At 48.1% G+C, this 18,833-nt stretch overlaps 1 protein-coding gene across 3 annotated transcripts in view; it reads right to left on the bottom strand.

Annotated features, from left to right (window-relative positions):
• The window catches only part of Tmem241 (transmembrane protein 241), a 143,415-nt gene that overhangs the window by 99,966 nt on the left and 24,616 nt on the right, over positions 1 to 18,833 (bottom strand). For 2 of the 3 annotated variants that reach the window (XM_028876688.2, XM_028876690.2), the window contains exons 5-7: positions 13,797 to 13,874; positions 4,775 to 4,800; positions 926 to 977 (exon numbers count right to left, since the gene is read on the bottom strand). In XM_028876688.2, the coding sequence (XP_028732521.1) occupies positions 926 to 977; positions 4,775 to 4,800; positions 13,797 to 13,874 (156 nt within the window). Of the gene's footprint in view, positions 1 to 925; positions 978 to 4,774; positions 4,801 to 5,146; positions 5,290 to 13,796; positions 13,876 to 18,833 lie in introns of those variants that run through there. The other variant, XM_037196956.1, reaches the window with a different exon arrangement.

An 18,833-nucleotide genomic window follows, 5' to 3' on the forward strand; every position in this document is an offset into this window, starting at 1 on the left:
TCCTCTTTACTGTTAGTCTCTACAGGACTTACCATCATCAAACACACTCGTTCCTTATTCTCCGCTTCTCTCCCTCTCTGCATGAGGCAGGGATCAGAACAGACTAGACACACTACAGGTCTGACGTGATGGTAAATCCCAGAATAGCCACACCTCACCCCGAGTCGCCCTGCCTTCTCTCCTGTTACTCCCCTCATTCTTCTGTAGTTAAGCATGGTCAGGAGAGGCCTGCTCCCGCATCACAAAGCTCTGGATAAAATTCTAAAACACACACTTACGAGCTGATTTGGACCACACTAACTCTTTGATCATAAATAGGGCCCCTCAGCTCTTAGGTGCTTCCCAGCCTCAATGTCTCCCTGGCAGGTCCCTGGCTCCCCATGTTATAATGATCTGTTGCCTTGGCCTGTTCCCTCTCCTTTGCTCTAAATGGCCTCCAATTTCTGCTGGAACAGACTAGTGTTTGTATTCCTGAATCCCAGCTCAGTGCCTGACACTTGGTAGAGTCTTGAGAATGCCAGGGGAGAAAGAAGAAGGGTAAGAAAGACAAAACTAGCAACGAGATGATTACTAGGGCTGAAAGGGGCCCCTCAGTGCCTCAGAAGATAAACAGCCTGGGCACAGGATGCCAGTGGAACCCACCCTGCAGAAGAAGAAGTCTTAAAAAGGACGAGAAGAAAAATCAACTTTGATTGAGCACCCAAGGCTGGGGTGACCGAGGTGTGGGATCACAGGTTCCTGAGGCAGGTCAGACTGCACACCTCCAGGAGCCACTGTCTAAGCCTGGAGAAATGACAGGCTGGGCCACGAGGTAGCCAGCCTCATCGCTTTTGAGCAACGTGGTTCTAAAGGAAAGGCACAGAAACACCGCACATCAACGTGAGCTGCGAGAGTCTTGACCGTACCGTGAGTTCGCTGGACTTACCTGCGCGTCCTGGAAGGGAAGGCACCCTGCAGCAGCCACGAGGAAGAGGAAACTGTGGACAGGCAGACAGAACAGGCAACTTCAGCTTTCAACACCAAAGCACATCTCAGAGAGGAGGTCAGGGGAGGGTAGAAACGCGCCGCCCACTGGAACTTACAAGTGGCCAAGCGACTCTAAAGCACCAGGCTGCCCTGACCATCATCTCACAGCATGAGCTCACTGACAGCCAGGCAGTTCCTTCTCAGTAGCTCAGCTAGCCTGTTCCTGAAGCCCAGAACGCAGAGCACCTGAAAACCAGGGTTGGCTCACTCCAAAAATCTTCCTGCTCACCATCAACCCCCAGATGGGAAAGAGGCAAACTGGGAGATCAGACCACAACGATGCCAACGACTAAATGAACGCAGCACAGAAAGAACATGGGGTTGTCCACCGCCACTTTGTCTAAGATCTCAGTATCTCTAATGACAGGGCACAGCTGTCACGTGCTTCTTGATAAGATGCCCTCAGGACACAGCATCGAGTCTGTGGTACCTCTCTGTCTTAGGTGCTTTGAACTGAGTCATGAGGAAATAATATAATAAACCCAAACTCAGTCCACAAACAACAGGCTAGGACCTTCACAAACGTGGAGACCCAAAGGCCTTGTCACCAAGCCTGATGACCTGAGTTTAATTCCTGGTCCACACATGTGGAAGGAGAGAACTCACCCCAGTAAGTTGTCCTTTGACCTCCACTTATCACACATGCACAACACACACACACACACACACACACACACCACACACCACCCACAATAAGTAGCTGTAGTTTTAAAAACGTTTAATGGGAAGGCAAATTAAAAAAAAAAATAAAAAAAAATAAAAAAAAAGCAAAGAGAAAGGCTGAAGAACTGACCAAGATTAATGACTATGCAAGACACACGCCTTCCTGGAGGATGTCTTTCTGTACACTGAATATATGCTGTTCCCATTGGTTAATAAATAAGCCGCTTTAGCCTATGGCAAGGCAGCTTAGAGGCAGGCGGGAAATCCGAGGAGAGAGACAGGAAGGAGAAAGACGGAGTCTGGGGAGATGCCCACACTGCCAGGAGAGAGATGGCAGCCTGCTGCCCAAGGAACAACATGCCAGCAGACCTGTAAGCCACGGAAGACATGGCAAAACATAGATTAATAGAAATGGGTTAATTTAAGATATAAGAGCTATCCAGCAAGAGGCCATACAGTTTGTAAATAACATTAAGCCTCTGAGTGATTATTTTATAAGCGGCTGTGGGATTGTGGGCTGGGTGGGACCAGAGAAAACTTCCAGCTACATACCACGTTGAGTTATACCAGCCCTGGTTTTACTATTTATCATAAGAGAGGATCTCACAACCTTGCCAAGCTGACTTTGAACTTGCAATTCTCGTGCCTCAGCCTTCTGAGAAGCTGGCATTACGGGGTTTTCTGTGCCACCATACCTGGCTTTCAGGAGATTTTTACATATGGCATTATAAGGCATCCTATGCCAATATGCTATTATGTATGGAATTCTATATTCTATATATATAGATCACATGCATACAGACATGTCCAAACACACACACACACCATGTAATATACAACACCCAGAGAGTCACAGCCTCAGTACACTGGAAACAGTGATGCTGTAACATGTGGCTGTGGACTGACTGTACCCAGACTTGCTGCTAGGGCCTAGGCAGGAGGCGTGAGCACCCCCATGGCCAGGCCCTCCCTTTGGGAAGGTCAGAACACAGGCCAGCCTGTGCCCAGAAACCTCTGCACTCAGTCCACCCTCCTCTGACAGCCATGATGACTTTATTGTGTCCTAGAGGACAATGAAGGCAGAGAGGGATGAGCAGGGGTCACTGTGAGGAGCTTCCTGGGCCGCACAGGCTGGTTTTAGTGAGGAGGAGATTATGGATGGGCTCAGGGGCTCCCTCGAGTGGAAGGCCAGCTAGAATTTACGATGCCTCCCCACACAGGGTGAGACTGGACTGGCTGCCACAGCACGTGCCCTCGAGCCACACTGACTACATGGGGTAGCCACTAACAGAGCACTAAGCTTTTCACAGCAGCTGACCTTTTAAAGAGGAGGGTGGGGCTAAGGCTTTGTTTACATCTTTTTCTTTCAAGTTGCAACCTGTACTAAAGGCCAAAGAAGATGAGGGATTGGATGGGATGAAAGCCCAGAAATACATCACAACACCTAGCCCGCTTTATCAAAGCAGCTCCATTGGTGTCCTGCCTTCAGCAGGGGGCTTCTTAGTCACTGCTGAGGGAGGGGCCAGCCCAGCAGCTGAACACTGTTACAAGGACATGGAGGTCCAGGGACCTGGGACATACTCTGCTGAGGACACTGAGGCATGGCATTTTTAAACCTGTCTATGATCACAGCCCAGACCACAATTCAGACCCTGGGATGCACTTTTATTATTATGGAAAGTCACAGAGATCCGGTGTGCTGGCTAGTTTAAGTCAGCTTACACAAGCTAGAGTCATCTGAAAGGAGGGAACCTCAGTTGAGAGAATGCCTCCATGAGATCCAGTAACAGCTCTGGCTGTCCTGGAACTCACTTTGTAGATCCATCTGCCTCTGCCTCCTCAGTGCTGGAATTAAGGCATTTGGTAAGGCATTTTCTCAATTAGTGATCAATGGGGGAGGGCCCAGCCCACTGTGGGTGGTGCCATCCCTGGGCTGGTGGTCCTGGATTCTGTAAGAAAGCAGGCTGAGCAAGCCATGAGGAGCAAGCCAGTAAGCAGCTCCCCTCCATGGCCTCTGCATCAGCTCCTGCCTCCTGGTCCCTGCCCTGCTTGAGTTCCTGTCCTGACTTCCTTTGATGATGAACTGTGATGTGGAAGAGTGAGCTGAAGAAACATTTCCTTCCCAAGTTACTTTGGCCATGGTGTTTTCATACAGCAATAGAAACCCTAACTTAGACACCCAATGATGCAAATATTAGTTTATGTGTGCGCACACACAGATTCATGGGGGAGGAGGTGCACATGGGGGAGGAGGTGCACATGCATGTTCTGGCTAGTGTTCATGCCTCAGGAATGATCACTTTGTTGGCTTTTTTAATTTATTTTATTCATATGAGTGCTTTGCCTGCACGTATGTTTATGCAATAGATGCATGCCTGGTGCCTGAGGAAGTGGTGAGCCTCTATGTACGTGCTGGGAATTGAACCCAGGTCCTTCACAAGTGCTAACAAGTGCTCTTAACCACTGAGACAACTCTCAAGCTCAGATCCACTTCATTTTGTGAAACAGGGTCTCAAAACCATGTCTTCTCCATTGTATCACACCTGGAATTGCAAGTATCTGCCCTCCCCGCTAACTGGGCTTTTCCAGTGGGAGCTGGGGATTGAACAAGGGCATCATGCTTGTGTGCTAAGCACTATTAACTGAGCCATCCCACCACCACCCCTGTTTTGTTTTGTTTTTTAGATTTTAAGTTGTTTCCACATTTTTCATTTGGTCCTCCATCACTACTACTGCACAGTTAGTGAGGTTTTGTGGACTCAGTGTAGAAATAGAATATGGGTTGTTTCTTCCCCTCAGAAGAAAATATTGCACCCCGTTAATCCCAGCACTCAGGAGGCAGAGGCTGGCAGATCTCTCAGTTCGAGGCCAGCCTGGTCTACAGAGTGAGTTCTAGGACAGCCAGGGCTACACAAGAAACCCTGTCTCCAAACAAGAAAATATTGCAAAAAGAGAATAATTTTAAAAATAGGAAACAAAGCACAAATATACGACCATTCATAATAAATTCCTCCTTCAACAGTTTACCAGCTAAGTTAAACTCAGGTCAAATCGTACATCCTCGGGGTATTTTCTTTTAACTTACCTACAGATCTTTGTGGGCGATGTTTTCTGTATGAAAGTGAAAAGACATAATTAATTAGTCTTTCAAAACTCTTTAATTCCCTTGAAAAAACACTGAGATTAAAAAGCAAATAAATTATTAAGTCAATTTTTTAGGGAGTTTAAGAGCTCACTGCCAGAGGCTGGAGAGATGGTTCAGCAGTTAAGAGCTCTGGCTGCTCTCCCAAAGGTCCTGAGTGCAATTCCCAGCACCCACATGGTGGCTTATAACCACCTATAACTGTAGTCCCATGGCATCCGATGCCCTTTAATGGGGGACGTGCATGCAGACAAAACTCCCACGTGCATGAAATACATAAACAAATCAACCTTTTTCCGTTTACAGAGGGCTCACCGCCATATTGGTCCTGCCGCCTCCTGCCGCTTGGACCAAAGAATGACCTGGGCCGCGACATTTGCTTATGGACAAGATGGTGTCGGTGCCAATTTTCAAATCTTACACACCCATCCAAGGACACAGAGAGAAGTCAATGTGATCTACAAGGGAAAGGAAACTAACCTCTAGTTCAACTTCTAGCCTCTATGTATGTACTCATTTATTTACTGATTTTTAAAAAATACTTATTTACTATTTAAGTGTCTGTGTGTCTGTGTGACTTTACATGCACCATATACATGCAGATGCCCACAAAAGCCAGAAGAGGGCATCAGATCTCCTAGAACTGGAGCTGCAAGGTGAGACACTCAGTGTGGGTGCTGGGAACCGAACCCAGGTCCTCTGCAAAGGTAACAGGTGATCTAAACCTCTAAGCCATATCTCCAGTCCCTTATTTAATGATTGTGGGGAGGGGATTGGTCTTGCTGTTTCCCAGACTGTACTTGAACTCCTAAACTCAAGTGATCCTCCTGCCTCAGTCTCTTGTGTAGCTGTAACTACAGGCATGCATCATTGTACATAGCTACACCTGTGTCTCTCTAAGTACCCCTTTCATTCATCCAGCTCTGACTCTTAGCAATGTTATTCATGTTCTGGTCTATAAAAGGTAAACAGAAGACGGGCAGTGGTGGAGCATGCCTTTAATCCCAGCACTCGGGAGGCAGAGCCAGGCGGATCTCTGAGTTTGAGGCCAGCCTGGGCTACAGAGCGAGATATAGATTTATCTATAGATAGATAGATAGATAGATAGATAGATAGATAGATAGATAGATAGGTATAGAGAGGACAGGCACCAAAACTACACAGAGAAATCCTGTCTCAAAAAAAAGTAAACAGAAATGGGGACAAGGAGCATTTTATCTCACCCTCAGAGCGAGGAAAAAATAGCCGATTGGGAGAATATAATCTGGCATTTAAAATGCCTTGAAATAAAGAACTAACCTGGCCTCTTCTCTTAGTCTCTTTAGTCAGATCAAGTAAATTAACCCTTGGCACAGAAGAATGAAGTTTCACAAGAGTCACACAGATTTTTCTGTCTGATGGTGAAATGCCCAGGAAGAATGATAGCTTAATTCTGGATACTTCAGGATCATTCTACTATCTGGGGCAAACTTCAGTTGTTCACCCCATTCAGATAGTGTGTTGCTGAGAAGTACAGGGCTGAAGCCAGGCACAGTGACACACACCCATCATCCCAGCCCTCCAGAGCCCAAGGCAGGAGAATAATGAGTCCAAGGCCAATGTTGGCTACAGAGTAAGTTCCAAGCTAGCCAGTTCCAGGACAGTGTGAGAGCCTGTCTCAGAGAGAGAGAGAGAGAGAGAGAGAGAGAGAGAGAGAGAGAGAGAGAGAGAGAGAGAGAGAGAGAACAAAAGGAACATGTGGTCTGCTCTCCAGGATACCTTAAGTTTTCACGTGTTGAAAAATAATCAAGTTTTTGTTCTTTTAATAAGCAGCTTCTATCGAGTCCAGCCAGAGCTGTCTCTTTGGGATCTTCTGAACATGGGAAACAAGGCACATTGGCTGTGCTGCCCCCTAGTGGGCAGAGTGCCTGTGCTCCTAAGACCTGCATCCTCGCCCGTTACTGTAAAATGTGCTGTCTTTCAAGCTGTGTTAGAAGCTCAATATAGTGGACCCCTCACAAGTGTGGCTAAAGCAAGCACAAGGGCAGAGCTTGCGGGCCCGGCTCCCTTCGCTATGAATAACATGTCTACCCAGCAACCGCTGCAGGGCCCACGGCACAGAACAGTGCAGCTACCCAGTCCCTAAGAGTTCAGCCTCTCAGGGCAGTCCTTCTTAATTCAATTTTTTTTTTTTTCATTTTTTCTATTCTGGGTTTTGTTTTGTTTGGCACAGAGTCTCATGCACCCCAGGCTGGCCTTGAACTCACTCACCTTCCAGTGCTGGCCTTCAGGAGTGCACCACCACACACGGGTATTTTATTTTCATGAGACATACGCTGTATCTCAGGCTGGTCTTGAACTCACTCACCTTCCAGTGCTGGCCTTCAGGAGTGCACCACCACACACCGGTATTTTATATTCATGAGACATACGCTGTATCTCAGGCTGGTCTGGAACTCACTCACCTTCCAGTGCTGGCCTTCAGGAGTGCACCACCACACACGGGTATTTTATTTTCATGAGACATACGCTGTATCTCAGGCTGGCCTGGAACTCACTATGTAGCTCAAGCTGGTCTTGAACTCAAAATAATTCCCCTGCCTCAGCCTCCTTAGAACTTGGATTACAGGTATAAGCTACCATGTCCAGATCTTTCTAAAATTTCAAACCCTTTCAGACGGACTAAAGAAGCTGAGAGACAGAGTGAGGACACGATAAAAGCTCCTTACACAGCTCCGTTCCCCAGGGCTCTAGGACAACCAGGGCCTTACTGTGTGGCATTCTCATTTTGGACTTTGCTCCAGAAATAAGCCCTCCCAATAATATCTCAGGGTCTGGGGTTGCAAAAAGCAACCCCCAGAAGTCGTATTTCTGGCTGAGTGTGGCACAGGCCTGTAATCCCGGCCCTTGACTGACACAGGAGGCCTGCAAGGTCAAGGCCAGGCAGGACTCCACAGTGAGAGAGAAAGACTCACATGACAATTACAGTAAGGGCTAAAATCGCTCTGGATGAGCTGATTTCCTGCAAACACTGCTCAGTGTGTGCTGGGCTTTACCTGCATTGTCTGGTGTAACTATGGGTCACCAGCTAAGACATGAAGGAAATCAGGGAAGAGGTTGTCCAAGGTCTTGAGGGTTTGGACTCAGCATTCTGGTTCCACACCTGACCATTTAGTGCCACAGCCTGCCTGCCAGTCCTTCAGTGACCTTAAGCCACCTGAAGTGTCCTTTCTTCTCTTGTTCAATAGAAACCCCACCCATCCCATGTAGCTCAACTCCAACCTAGCCCTGGAGAGGCCTCCCTGTGGTCACTGGTCCCCACACCCAGCTGCAGCCCACATATGATCCTATGGGCACCACAGACCACATATTAACGTCAGCTCTTCCCTACTCAGCTGCGAGCTCCACAAGGGTCATGAGCGCCCTTTCCCGGCCTCAGCGTAGGCCTGGCAGACTGTCCGCTATTCAGGAAAAACCACACACACTGAAACAAACCGACAGTGGCAGCATTCTAACACATACCGGCCGTGAGGCTAATCCCACAAGCCACCGTTACCTTAGAGTCAGACTCTGCGTGGATGCGGGGAGGGCAGCAGAGAGAACATATGGAACTCACTGTGGGTGGTGCAATGTGAACTGCGGCCTCTACATCAAGTTAACTCTCAAAATCGGAGTCAATTTTACTCTCTATAATTTATAAATTTATACATAATGGTGATTTTGTATTGCTATACATAAAATTGACACATAATAGTAAAGTTTATATATAATGGTAAAGCCAAGTCTCGTAACTTTTAACACTTATTTATTGTGTATACAGTGTTCTGTCTGCCAGAAGAGGGCACCAGACCTCATTACAGATGGTTGTGAGCCACCATGTGGTTGCTGGGAACTGAACTCAGGACCTCTGGAAGAGCAGCCAGCAGCCAGTTCTCTTAACCTCTGAGCCATCTCTCCAGCTTTTGACATTTATTATTAGTCGTGGAGGTGGGGTGCGCATCAGCAGTCAGTTCTCTTCTCCACCACGTGGGTTCCAGGAATCAAACCGGGTTGTACAGCTTGGAGGCAAGTCCCTTACCCAGTGAGCCTTACTCACTGGCCCTCGCTGTGACATCTGAGCGTGTGTGAGGGAGGGAACAACTGTGTTCCTCATGAAAATATACACCCCCCAGGTTCTCAGCTGTAGGTCTGAGATGTGAGTTATATTAAGAACATATCCCACATCAAGGAGGTGGAATTTCAGGTTCCAGGCTAGCCTGGGCTACAGAGTGAGACCTTGTCTCAAGAGTACCAGATGTGCTGGTACAGACCTGGAGTCCCTGAACTGTGGAAACAGAAGCACAAGGCTCAAGAGTACAAGGCCTCATGCTCAGGAGGCAGAGGCAGGAATATCTCTGTGGTCCAAGGCCAGCATTGGTCTACAGAGTGAGTTCCAGACTAGCCAGGGATACAAAGTGAGGCCCTGATTAAAAAAAAAAACAACAAAAATGAACAAACAGAAACCTAGACATCTTCATCTCAGAAAAGATTTTAATGACAAGCTGCTAGAAAAACCACCTACATGTGAGCAAACAGACTGGCCACACACTTCATCCAACACGAACAGCAGCAGCAGAAGGGTGCCTGAGACTTGATCAATGAAAAGACCATTGTGTCAGTACGTCTATAGACGTGCAAAGAAAATGTCTGTAAAAATACAGGTTTTCTGGAGTTTTTTCCTTTGCATTTTTCTAAAGCTACTTATATATCATATTACATTCACTATGGAGAGAGGTTGTTTTGGATTTTATTGAGACAGGGTCTCACATATCCCTATATAGCCAAGTATGACCTTGAACTTCTGATCCACCTGACAACTGCGAGGATTATAGGCTCATGCGACCACACCCAGGGCTTCACACGAGCTCGGTAAGGACACCGCCAGCTGAACTATGTCCCCTGACAAAGGTGTTCTTGAATGACTAAATTCTCACCCCCTCGCTTGCTTCCCAATTTACTCCGACAAGAACTGAGGTTAGCTAGGTATAGTCGCACACACCTAAGGTCGTCCTCAGTTATTCAGTGAGTTAAGGTTTGAAGTAGCCTGGGCTACATGATACCCCATCTCAAGGGGAAAGAAAGAAATGAGCTGTTGACTTGTGTGACTAATGAAATGGAGTTGAAGACTAAACATTTCGTGTTCACTAGTTACCGTCACTAACCCTTCCAGCCAGAAGTCTGGTCCTAATTTGCAAGTAAAGAAGCGTCTCCTGGTGGACAGAAAACTCCAGGTTACTCTCTCACCTGACTTGATTCTGACCCCTGACCAACTAGGAGGCAGAACTGTGAGAGTGCTAGTCTTCATTTCTAAACTCACGGCTAAAAGTGTGGGTGGTGTGAATCAGCCCCTCCTAAATCTGAGCAGCTGAACTTGAATCTCAGAGGAGAAAGTGACTAACCAGAAGCCCTGGGGCTTGTTCCTGGGGTTACAAAGATGTTCATCACGCGGCTCTGCTCTAGGGGAAGGAGAGTCAAAGGAAGCCAGCTAGGGATACAGAGAAAATAATGTCCTGTCACCAAACATGAGAGAGAGAGAGAGAGAGAGAGAGGAGGAGGGAGGAGAGGGAGGGAGGAGGAGGGAGGGAGAGGGAGAGGGAGAGGAGAGGGAGAGAGAGAGAGAGAGAGAGAGAGAGAGAGAGAGAGAGAGAGAGATTGGTAATTCCATTTTATAATTCTATAATTCTAGCACTCCAGAGGCTGAGGCAGGAGTATTTGCAGCCAGCCTGTGGAACATGGTGAAACCCTGTCTCAGCAACAACAAAAGGTCCATATAAAGTTTCACCTTATTCTACGCATTCAAAGAAAGTCACACCAAAGTCCATCCGATTATAAGAGCCTCTAATTCTAGGTGTGAGAATGGGGTGCTGGGGGGAGAGGGAGTGTGAGAACTGAGGCGATATGGAAATCACACGGTGATGTCAGAGAGGTATCCCCCTCTGAGCCCAAGGAGAAAAGCTGAAAATGAGAAGAGGCGGTCACCCCTCTTCTACTCTGGGACAGCCTCAGAAAAACCAACGCAGGCCCTGCCTGGCTGTCCTGGGAACCTGCACATTGAGTTCCCACTCACTAGTCCTCAGCCAGCTACATGGGACAGAGCCAAGGACCTATGAGTGGCCACAGCAGGGGGTGAGAGGGGACAGGATGTGGGTGGAAGAAGACGGGGTCCCGAGGTTTGGACTCAGATGGTGATTCCCCAGTGAGAGTCAGGTCTGGGCAAACAGATGATGGCTCTGTACTTCCGATGCTTTGGGGCCACCCAGAGGCTCTGAGCCCAAGGAGAGAGCAGGGCTGGAGTAGACAGAAGGTGAAGGGGGCAGAGGTGTGGGCATAAGGACAAACGATCCTGAGACACTGCCCTGGCAAACCATGCAAAAGCAGATAAGGATAAAGAGGCCAGGTTGTGAGCGGAAAGCCTGAGACTCAAAAAAGAACGGGGGGGGGGGGGGGGGGTCATCAAGGCCAAGGGGTCAAGAGAGTCCAGAAAAGCAAACAGGTTGACAAATAGCACACGGGACCAATGAAGAGTCAACTGGCCAGTGGCCTCCAACCTCAGGACTCCAGCCAGAGCAATGTCTGGGTAGGGTGAAGCAGGAACAGCAGAAAAGTGAGGGGACAAGAAATCCTGGAAAACGCTGGGTCTCGCTGTCACTAAGGCCCGTGGCCAGGAAGAGATGGGTAGGAAGGGCAGAGCTGGAGTGGGACAAAGGAGCTTGTCAAGCTTCTTGCTTGGGTTAGTGTATGATGTCACTTCTAGGGCCGGGTTAATGTACGCCGGTCTGCCTGGGCTGACCCCACCTCGTGGATATGAGACTCGAGCGCTTCATGAATAAGTACTAAGTGTGTTCACAGGTGGGGAACAAGCTGGTAAAGTGAAGAGGTTGGTGACATTATGCAGAGCAGGGGGGTGACTGGGAGACTGGGTGTGGCATGGACACCTCTCTCTCTCAAGCACGTGTCTCAAGTAGCCAGGTAGCTTCTCTGCAGTTCAGAAGTTTAAAATGTGATAGGAAACCAAATGAACAGATGTCAGAAGAAAAGAAACTCCCGAAAGAGGGACCAGATTAAAGTCACCACTGTCGCTATAAATAATCACAGGGTACCCACTATGCACTGCCAAGGGAAGGAAGCATTTAACCCTTCCATGTGTCCTCCCTATGATCCACTGAGTGTCACTGGTGTCGCCCCTTCACAGACAGAAGCCCCAAAGTGAAGGACCTATTTCAGGGGTTCCTGTTAGAGCAGGCAAAACACTGGGGAGCTGAGAGGAAGCTTAAAACTTTCAAATTTAACATTTCAGCAAGCAATCTCCAACTGCCATTGTTTAGTTATAAAATGAAGCAGGAGGCAGGCAAGACGGCTCAGCAGCTAAAGGCACTTACCATGCAGGTCTGACAAGCCGGGTTCAATCCCCAGGACCAACAGAAATGTGGAAGGACAGGACCAAGTCTACAAGGCTGTCCTCTGATCTTCAAGTGTGCGGATCCCCCACCCCCACACACACACACCAGAAAAGATTGAGGGGTTGTAGCTCAGTGGTAGCATGCTTGGACAGCGTGCTTGGATAGCATGCATGAAGCCCTGGGTTCAGACCCCAGTACCACAAACATGGGATACAGTGGAACACATGTATAACCCTTAGCTACATAGCAAGTTACAGGCTAGCCTGAGGTACATGAGTCTCACAGGAAGGGCATCTTGGGTCCTCAGCTGACCACGGAGCCGAAGTGTAAAGTGATTACAAATACCCTTAGCTGTATCTCCATGACCCAAAGCTAACGAAGCCAAACTCACAGCGACAAACAGTTAGCCATCTCCTAGCTCAAATACCTGTCCTGAGTTTGGGGCTGCAGGGGCAATCTTCAGACTGCATAGTAAAACCAACAGGAATGGACTTGATTGGCCTGAGGAGGTAAACTGGGATTTCTGCGGGCTCACTCACGTCATGGGGCAGAATGGAACTCCCACTCCCTCGCCAGGAAAAGCCTCAGTGGGCAAAGGCTCAGCGGGACCGCTCCTCGTCCTTCTCCCCGGTCCTCCCACACTGCCTCTCTTGTAGCTTCCCTAACGTCTCTCTTCATCACCGCTTGCTTCCTCTGGTCCTTGAGTCTCTGTCTGGGACAGATACTCCAAAAAGGCAGCCCTGCCTGTAGCCCCACTCATTCAAAGACTCGGGGGTTTTCTAGTTCTTTAGTAACAGTGTCAGATAGGTTAGGACTGGAAGGAAAAGCCAGTCTCCCCGAGTGGGCAAAGGGCCAGCACCCTGTATGAACTCAGTTGTGAGCTTTCTTGTGCTGTTGAGACTAGCCACACGTGGGAATGCCTTCCCACAGCAAACTCCTCTTCGTTTCCTGAGGGTCTGGTTCCTTTCTGGCCTGGAGTACAGGTGCGTTTCCCATCATCAAGCAAGCTGGGTCCCCTGAATCAGTGACCACTGCCTGGCAGTCTTGACTGGAACTAGTGGAACATTTGGGCCACGTGCTGGCTGGTTTTATGTCAACTTAACCCAAGCTAGTCATCTAAAAGAAGGGAACCTCAATTGAGAAAAAGCCTCCACAAGATCGGGATGCAGGAAAGCCTATAGGCATTTTCTTAATTAGTGATTGATGTGGGAGGGCCCAGCCCACTGTGGGTGGAGCCATCCCTGGGCTGGCGGTCCTGGGTTCTATTAGAAAGCAGGCTGAGTAAGTCTGGGAGGGAAGCCAGTGAGCAGCTGAGCAGCACCCTCCATGGCCTCTGCATCAGCTCCTGCCTCCAGTTCCTGCCCTCACTACTGCTGAGATGAACTGCTAACTGGAGTGTGAATGAAACAAGTCCTTTCCTCCTCAGGGGCTTTTGCTCTTTCTTCACAGCAATAGTAACCCCATCTAGGACAGGCCACTGAGTGAAGAGCAGGCCTCTGACATTTCAAGTAAGGGCTGGGAAGCTAGCAATTCTCTTGATCATTTACCTCTTTCCAGACACACTTCTGGTACCCGCAGACGAGAACTTCAGCTACATTATGCAAAATGAAAAACACAGGAACAGCCTGAAAGCAAACAGAGAAACAAGCATGAGAATACACTCTCCCATCTTTCAGCTACTTGACTTTTGGGAACATGAAGCATTCCGTCTCTCCAGCAAAGACTCTTCTAGACCAGCACTTTGCTTACTTATTCTCTCTGAGTACTTTCTCCACAAGCACGTCTGTGTGCCACGTGCATGAAATGCCAATGGAGGCCCCGAGAAGGCATCAGACTCAAACTGAAGGTACAGATGCTGGAAGCCACTATGTGGGTGCTCAGAACTGAACGTGGGTCCTCTGCAGGAGCGGCAGGCGCTCTTAACATTTGAGTTGTCTCTAGCCTGTTGCTGGAGAGCTTCTCTCCAGGTTCCCCAAGCCCCGCAGTCCCACAATCCACGTATAAAATAATCACTCAGACACTTATAATACTTATAAACTGTATGGCCGTGGCAGGCTTCTTGCTAACTGTTCTTATATTTTAAATTAACCCATTTCTATAAATCTACACCTTGCCACGTGGCTGGTGGCTTACCGTTGTCTTCACATGCTGCTTGTCCTGGTGGTGGCTGCAGTGTCTCTCCTTCTTCTTCCTGTTTCCCCAATTCTCCTCTCTCCTTATCCCGCCTATACTTCCTGCCTGGTCACTGGCCATCAGTGTTTTACTTATATAGAGTGATATCCACAGCACTAGCCCTTCAAGTATTAGTTTTGGTGGGGTGTATGTCAAGGTTCCTCTCCTACAGGTTCTCCACCCACAGTCGTAAGCACCTCCTGTGCATGCTGCACCGTACCAGGTGCAGGGCACAACCCCCACCAGCATGGCAGACACACTGTAGAGAGCGAGCCTGTCCCCAGCACGCAGGAGGTCAGGTGGGGTATGCTGCAAGACGCAGCTAGCCCAGCATGGGAAGAGTGGGCCTACATGGTGGAGACAAAGTCTGAGAGTTGAATGCTTAAAAATTAAAATACAGAGGAAGTGGGCAGCTTTATCGTGTGACAGGGTGAGCAGGAGGGATCGAGCTAAGAAATTTTAAATGGTCTTTTTGACTAGTTGACAAAAAAAGAAGCAGACAATGGCTGCTGGATTCTTGACTATGAATCCAGAGATGAGATTAGATTTGGGGTTGAGAATTTAGAACTTTAGAGCTGAACTAAGGACATGGAATAGGCTTAATTCTCTGGTTACAAACTGTGGGCAGTTGTCTCCGTCTCCCTTGGCCTGACTGAGCAGCAGCTGGAAAAGGACCCGTCTGGAGACATAAGGCTGATCCAGGCACACAAATAACAGCTCAGAAGCACGTGGATAATGTCACATGATTGGCCACGGCTTTTTTGTCTTGGAGGCAGGGTCTTGCTATAGTCCAGGCTGGCCTTGAACTCTACGTCATCTTCTCAGCACGCACTCCAGCACCCAGTGAGCTCACACCCAGCAGCTGTTTACTGTGTACTGTTTCTTACAGCTCTTCGGAAGTCTGTGAGCAGAGGGGCCGTAGCTACGATTCTCAGCTACGGCAAAGACACTGGGACATCTGGGCACTGCTCCGGAATGACATTTAAACCACAACAGGTGCCCCGTGAGCCTGCAGCTGTCCAAGTCCAGCAGGACCGGTCTGAACCAAATCCTGGCAGCTAGCTAGAGGTACGGCTTATCCTTGTGCTTAGGAAGCTAAGGCAAGAGGATCAACTGCTAGTTCAAGGCCAGCCTGGGTGACAGAGCGAGTCCCAGGCAAGCCTGGGCTACAGAGTGAGATGCTGTGAAAAACGCAAAGCAAATCCTGGCAGCGTCAAACTGCTGAGCTCTGAAATGGGTGGACTCTCACAAAGCTATGCGGTTCGGAAGGGGTATCGCTGATCTGTCTTAAATTTAAATCTAAGTTTCTCAAGTCGTTTTTCCTACTGAAAAGCTAACAAAACTAGAGACAGCTAGCCTACAGCTCACCAGTTAGCCTATGTCCCCTGGATAGAGATCTACCAAACGCAGTATTAAGACGTCCTGTTGCTTTGCTGATCCTTCCCTGGCCTCTACCTGCAAAAGTCTCACTCTGCACTATGCTCCACTGGCTCAGGAGGCTCACGGGTGACTGGTGCTGGGGACACCTGTGCATTCATTATTTCCTCCACTGCTGTGACCAAACGCTTGACAAAAAGGAACCTGAGGGTTGATCCTGGCTCACAGTGTGAGGGGAGCCCGCCCATCATGACTGATTGACAGGAACTTAGAGAGCAAGGGTTGATCCTGGCTCACAGTGTGAGGGGAGCCCGCCCATCACGACTGACTGACAGGAACTTAGAGAGCAAGGGTTGATTCTGGTTCACAGTGTGAGGGGAGCCCGCCCATCATGACTGACTGACAGGAACCTGAGAGAGCAAGGGTTGATTCTGGCTCACAGTGTGAGGGGAGCCCGCCCATCATGACTGATTGACAGGAAGGAAGGTGTGTAGCACCATCACCATGATGCAGCTGGCCACACTGCCTCCACAGTCTGTCTTAGTGACTGTTCTATTACCACGATAAGACACCATGACCACACAACTTACAATTAAAAGGGCTTGCTTACTGCTGCTTGTTTCTGCTCTTTTGGGAGGTCAGCCACCCAGCTCACAGTAACACAGCTTCACAGAGTTAAACAAATGCAACATAAACAAAAGTAACACACCTTAAAATACTCTAATACAGTCTACATTTTCAGAAGGTTGGAGTCATGACGATCATGGCAGGGAACATGGCAGCAGGCAGGCAGGCGTGGAGGTGAAGCAGCAGCCGAAAGCTCACATTTTGAGGCAACAACCGTGAGGCAGAGAGAGCTACGTAGGAATGACATTGGGCTTCTGAAACCCTACAGCCACCCACTCCAGTGACACACCTCCTCCAACAAGGCCACACCTCCTAGTCCTTCCCAAACACTTCCACCAACTGGGGCCTAATCATTCAACCATACGAGACTATTGGGGCCATTCTCATTCAGACCAACACAGTCGAGAAAGACCCACCCCAGTGACCCACTTCCTTTAGCAAAGATCCACTTCCTAAAGGTTCTACAGCCTTCAAATACAGTGGCACCAGCTAGGGACCAAAAGTGTTTAGACACATGAGTCTATAGGGGACATTCCACGTCCAAACCAAAACACTGCCCCTTATCACCCTGATAGATTTAAATTCAGCAGGACCTACTTGGGTTAAATTAGAAAAAAAAAATATGATATATGGTAACAGTGATAATAGTAGGTAGAATACACTGTTTACTACACACCAGACAACCACTGCTACATATTTAAGCTTCATAAGGATTCCGTGAGATAGATACTATTAACACCCCCATTATACAGATGAGAAAACTGAAGAATAGATTGTTTCTGTTTTTTAACCTGTATCTTAATCACTTGAAACCACTTCTTCTGAGTTATCACTTAATTGCCAAGGCTTGAACCAAAGGCGTACACAGTGAGCAAGGACCCGCTGCTGAGCCACACCCAGCTGAGACCACTCACAGATGCTCATTCTAGACGATTGTTTCACCCTACAGAGGACTGAAAGAGTTTACCTTACATCCTTATGACTCTGGGGATGATCTCAACAACACAAGTTCCTATCATCAGCCACCATAACGCCCAACTCATGATTCTGGAAACAAATCTGCCAAATGTAATTGATCACAATGTACCGCAGGCCACTTCATTTAATTACATGGGTGTACAATCCACAACTAAGTGTTTAATACTTCACCCACATGCAAAAGAAATTCTTTGATAGGAAGATAAGTTGTTAACTATGAACTTAGAAATTTGTCATTATTCCCATGCTTCCTAGAATACAATTTTGAAGTCTTAGAAAAATTTCCCACAGAAAACCCTGGTCTGCCCCCAGGAATGGCCTTTGGTCAATCTACAGAGGTATGGCTGCCCCTCAGTCAAGCTTCTGATGACTGATGGATGACCCTGGCTAGCTTCTTTTTTTATTAGTATGATTACATTTTAGTTATTTCTGTGCATGTAGGACGTGGGTGAGTGTGGACACATGGTATGCATGTAGAGATCAAAGGACAGCCTGTAGGAGTCCATTCTCTCTTTCCACCAGGTGGATCCCAGGGATTGAACTCAGGTCTTCAGGCTTACCAGCAGGAACATTCACCTGCTGAGTTATCTCACTGGCTCCCTGACTTGGCCTCTTAATTTCTGTAAAAGAATGCAGTCCTGTTCCTTCTCTTTAGATGATTTTTTAAATATACAGATGTCCTTAATGTATTATGCAAATAACTGCACTCAGGCAGGTCCCCTCTACAGAAAGTAACCCGGAGATACTCATTTTTGAAGACTGCATTTTACACTCTAGCCCAGGTAGCTCATAATTCACTATGTATTCCAGAATGGCTTTAAATTCTTGGCAATCCTCCTGCCTCAGCCTCCTGAATGTTAGAATTACAGGTATGAGTCACTACAGCTGGCAATTTTTAGGTTTTTTTTTTTCATGGACCACCACACTGTTTTCCACAGCAGCCATACTATTTCCAGTTTCTGACAGTATTGCCCGAGCATCCAGATTTCACCATGTCCTTACCAGCACTTGTGACTGATAAGTCATTCTGTGGGAATGAAGTCGTGTCGCCAGTAGTTAATATTTGCATTTTTTTTTTTTTTTTTTTTTACAAATTATACTTAACATTTGTGGACGTTTTCCCTGCATATGTATCTCTGGACAAGTGCATGCCTGGTGCCTGTGGCATGCTCAGCTACACATGGCACCTCTCTGCACAAAACTTGGGGACCATCGCTGAAGAAGGAGCCAGAGGCCAGTGAAGACTAGATCGAAAGAGTCTCTGGACACGACAGGACTATTGCACTTACGAACCCGCAGCAGCTGTGCCTGATGCCTAAGATGAGCCAGTGAACATCCCAGCCTGGAGGCGGAAGTGACCCACCCGTACGAGGAGCTACTGACAGCAGGTGGCCTCTAGCAGGCTACGGGACCTGAGGGGCTGACGCAAC

Source organism: Peromyscus leucopus, chromosome 19 (assembly GCF_004664715.2).
Source record: "Peromyscus leucopus breed LL Stock chromosome 19, UCI_PerLeu_2.1, whole genome shotgun sequence".
In the NCBI taxonomy this organism is placed as follows: domain Eukaryota; kingdom Metazoa; phylum Chordata; class Mammalia; order Rodentia; family Cricetidae; genus Peromyscus; species Peromyscus leucopus.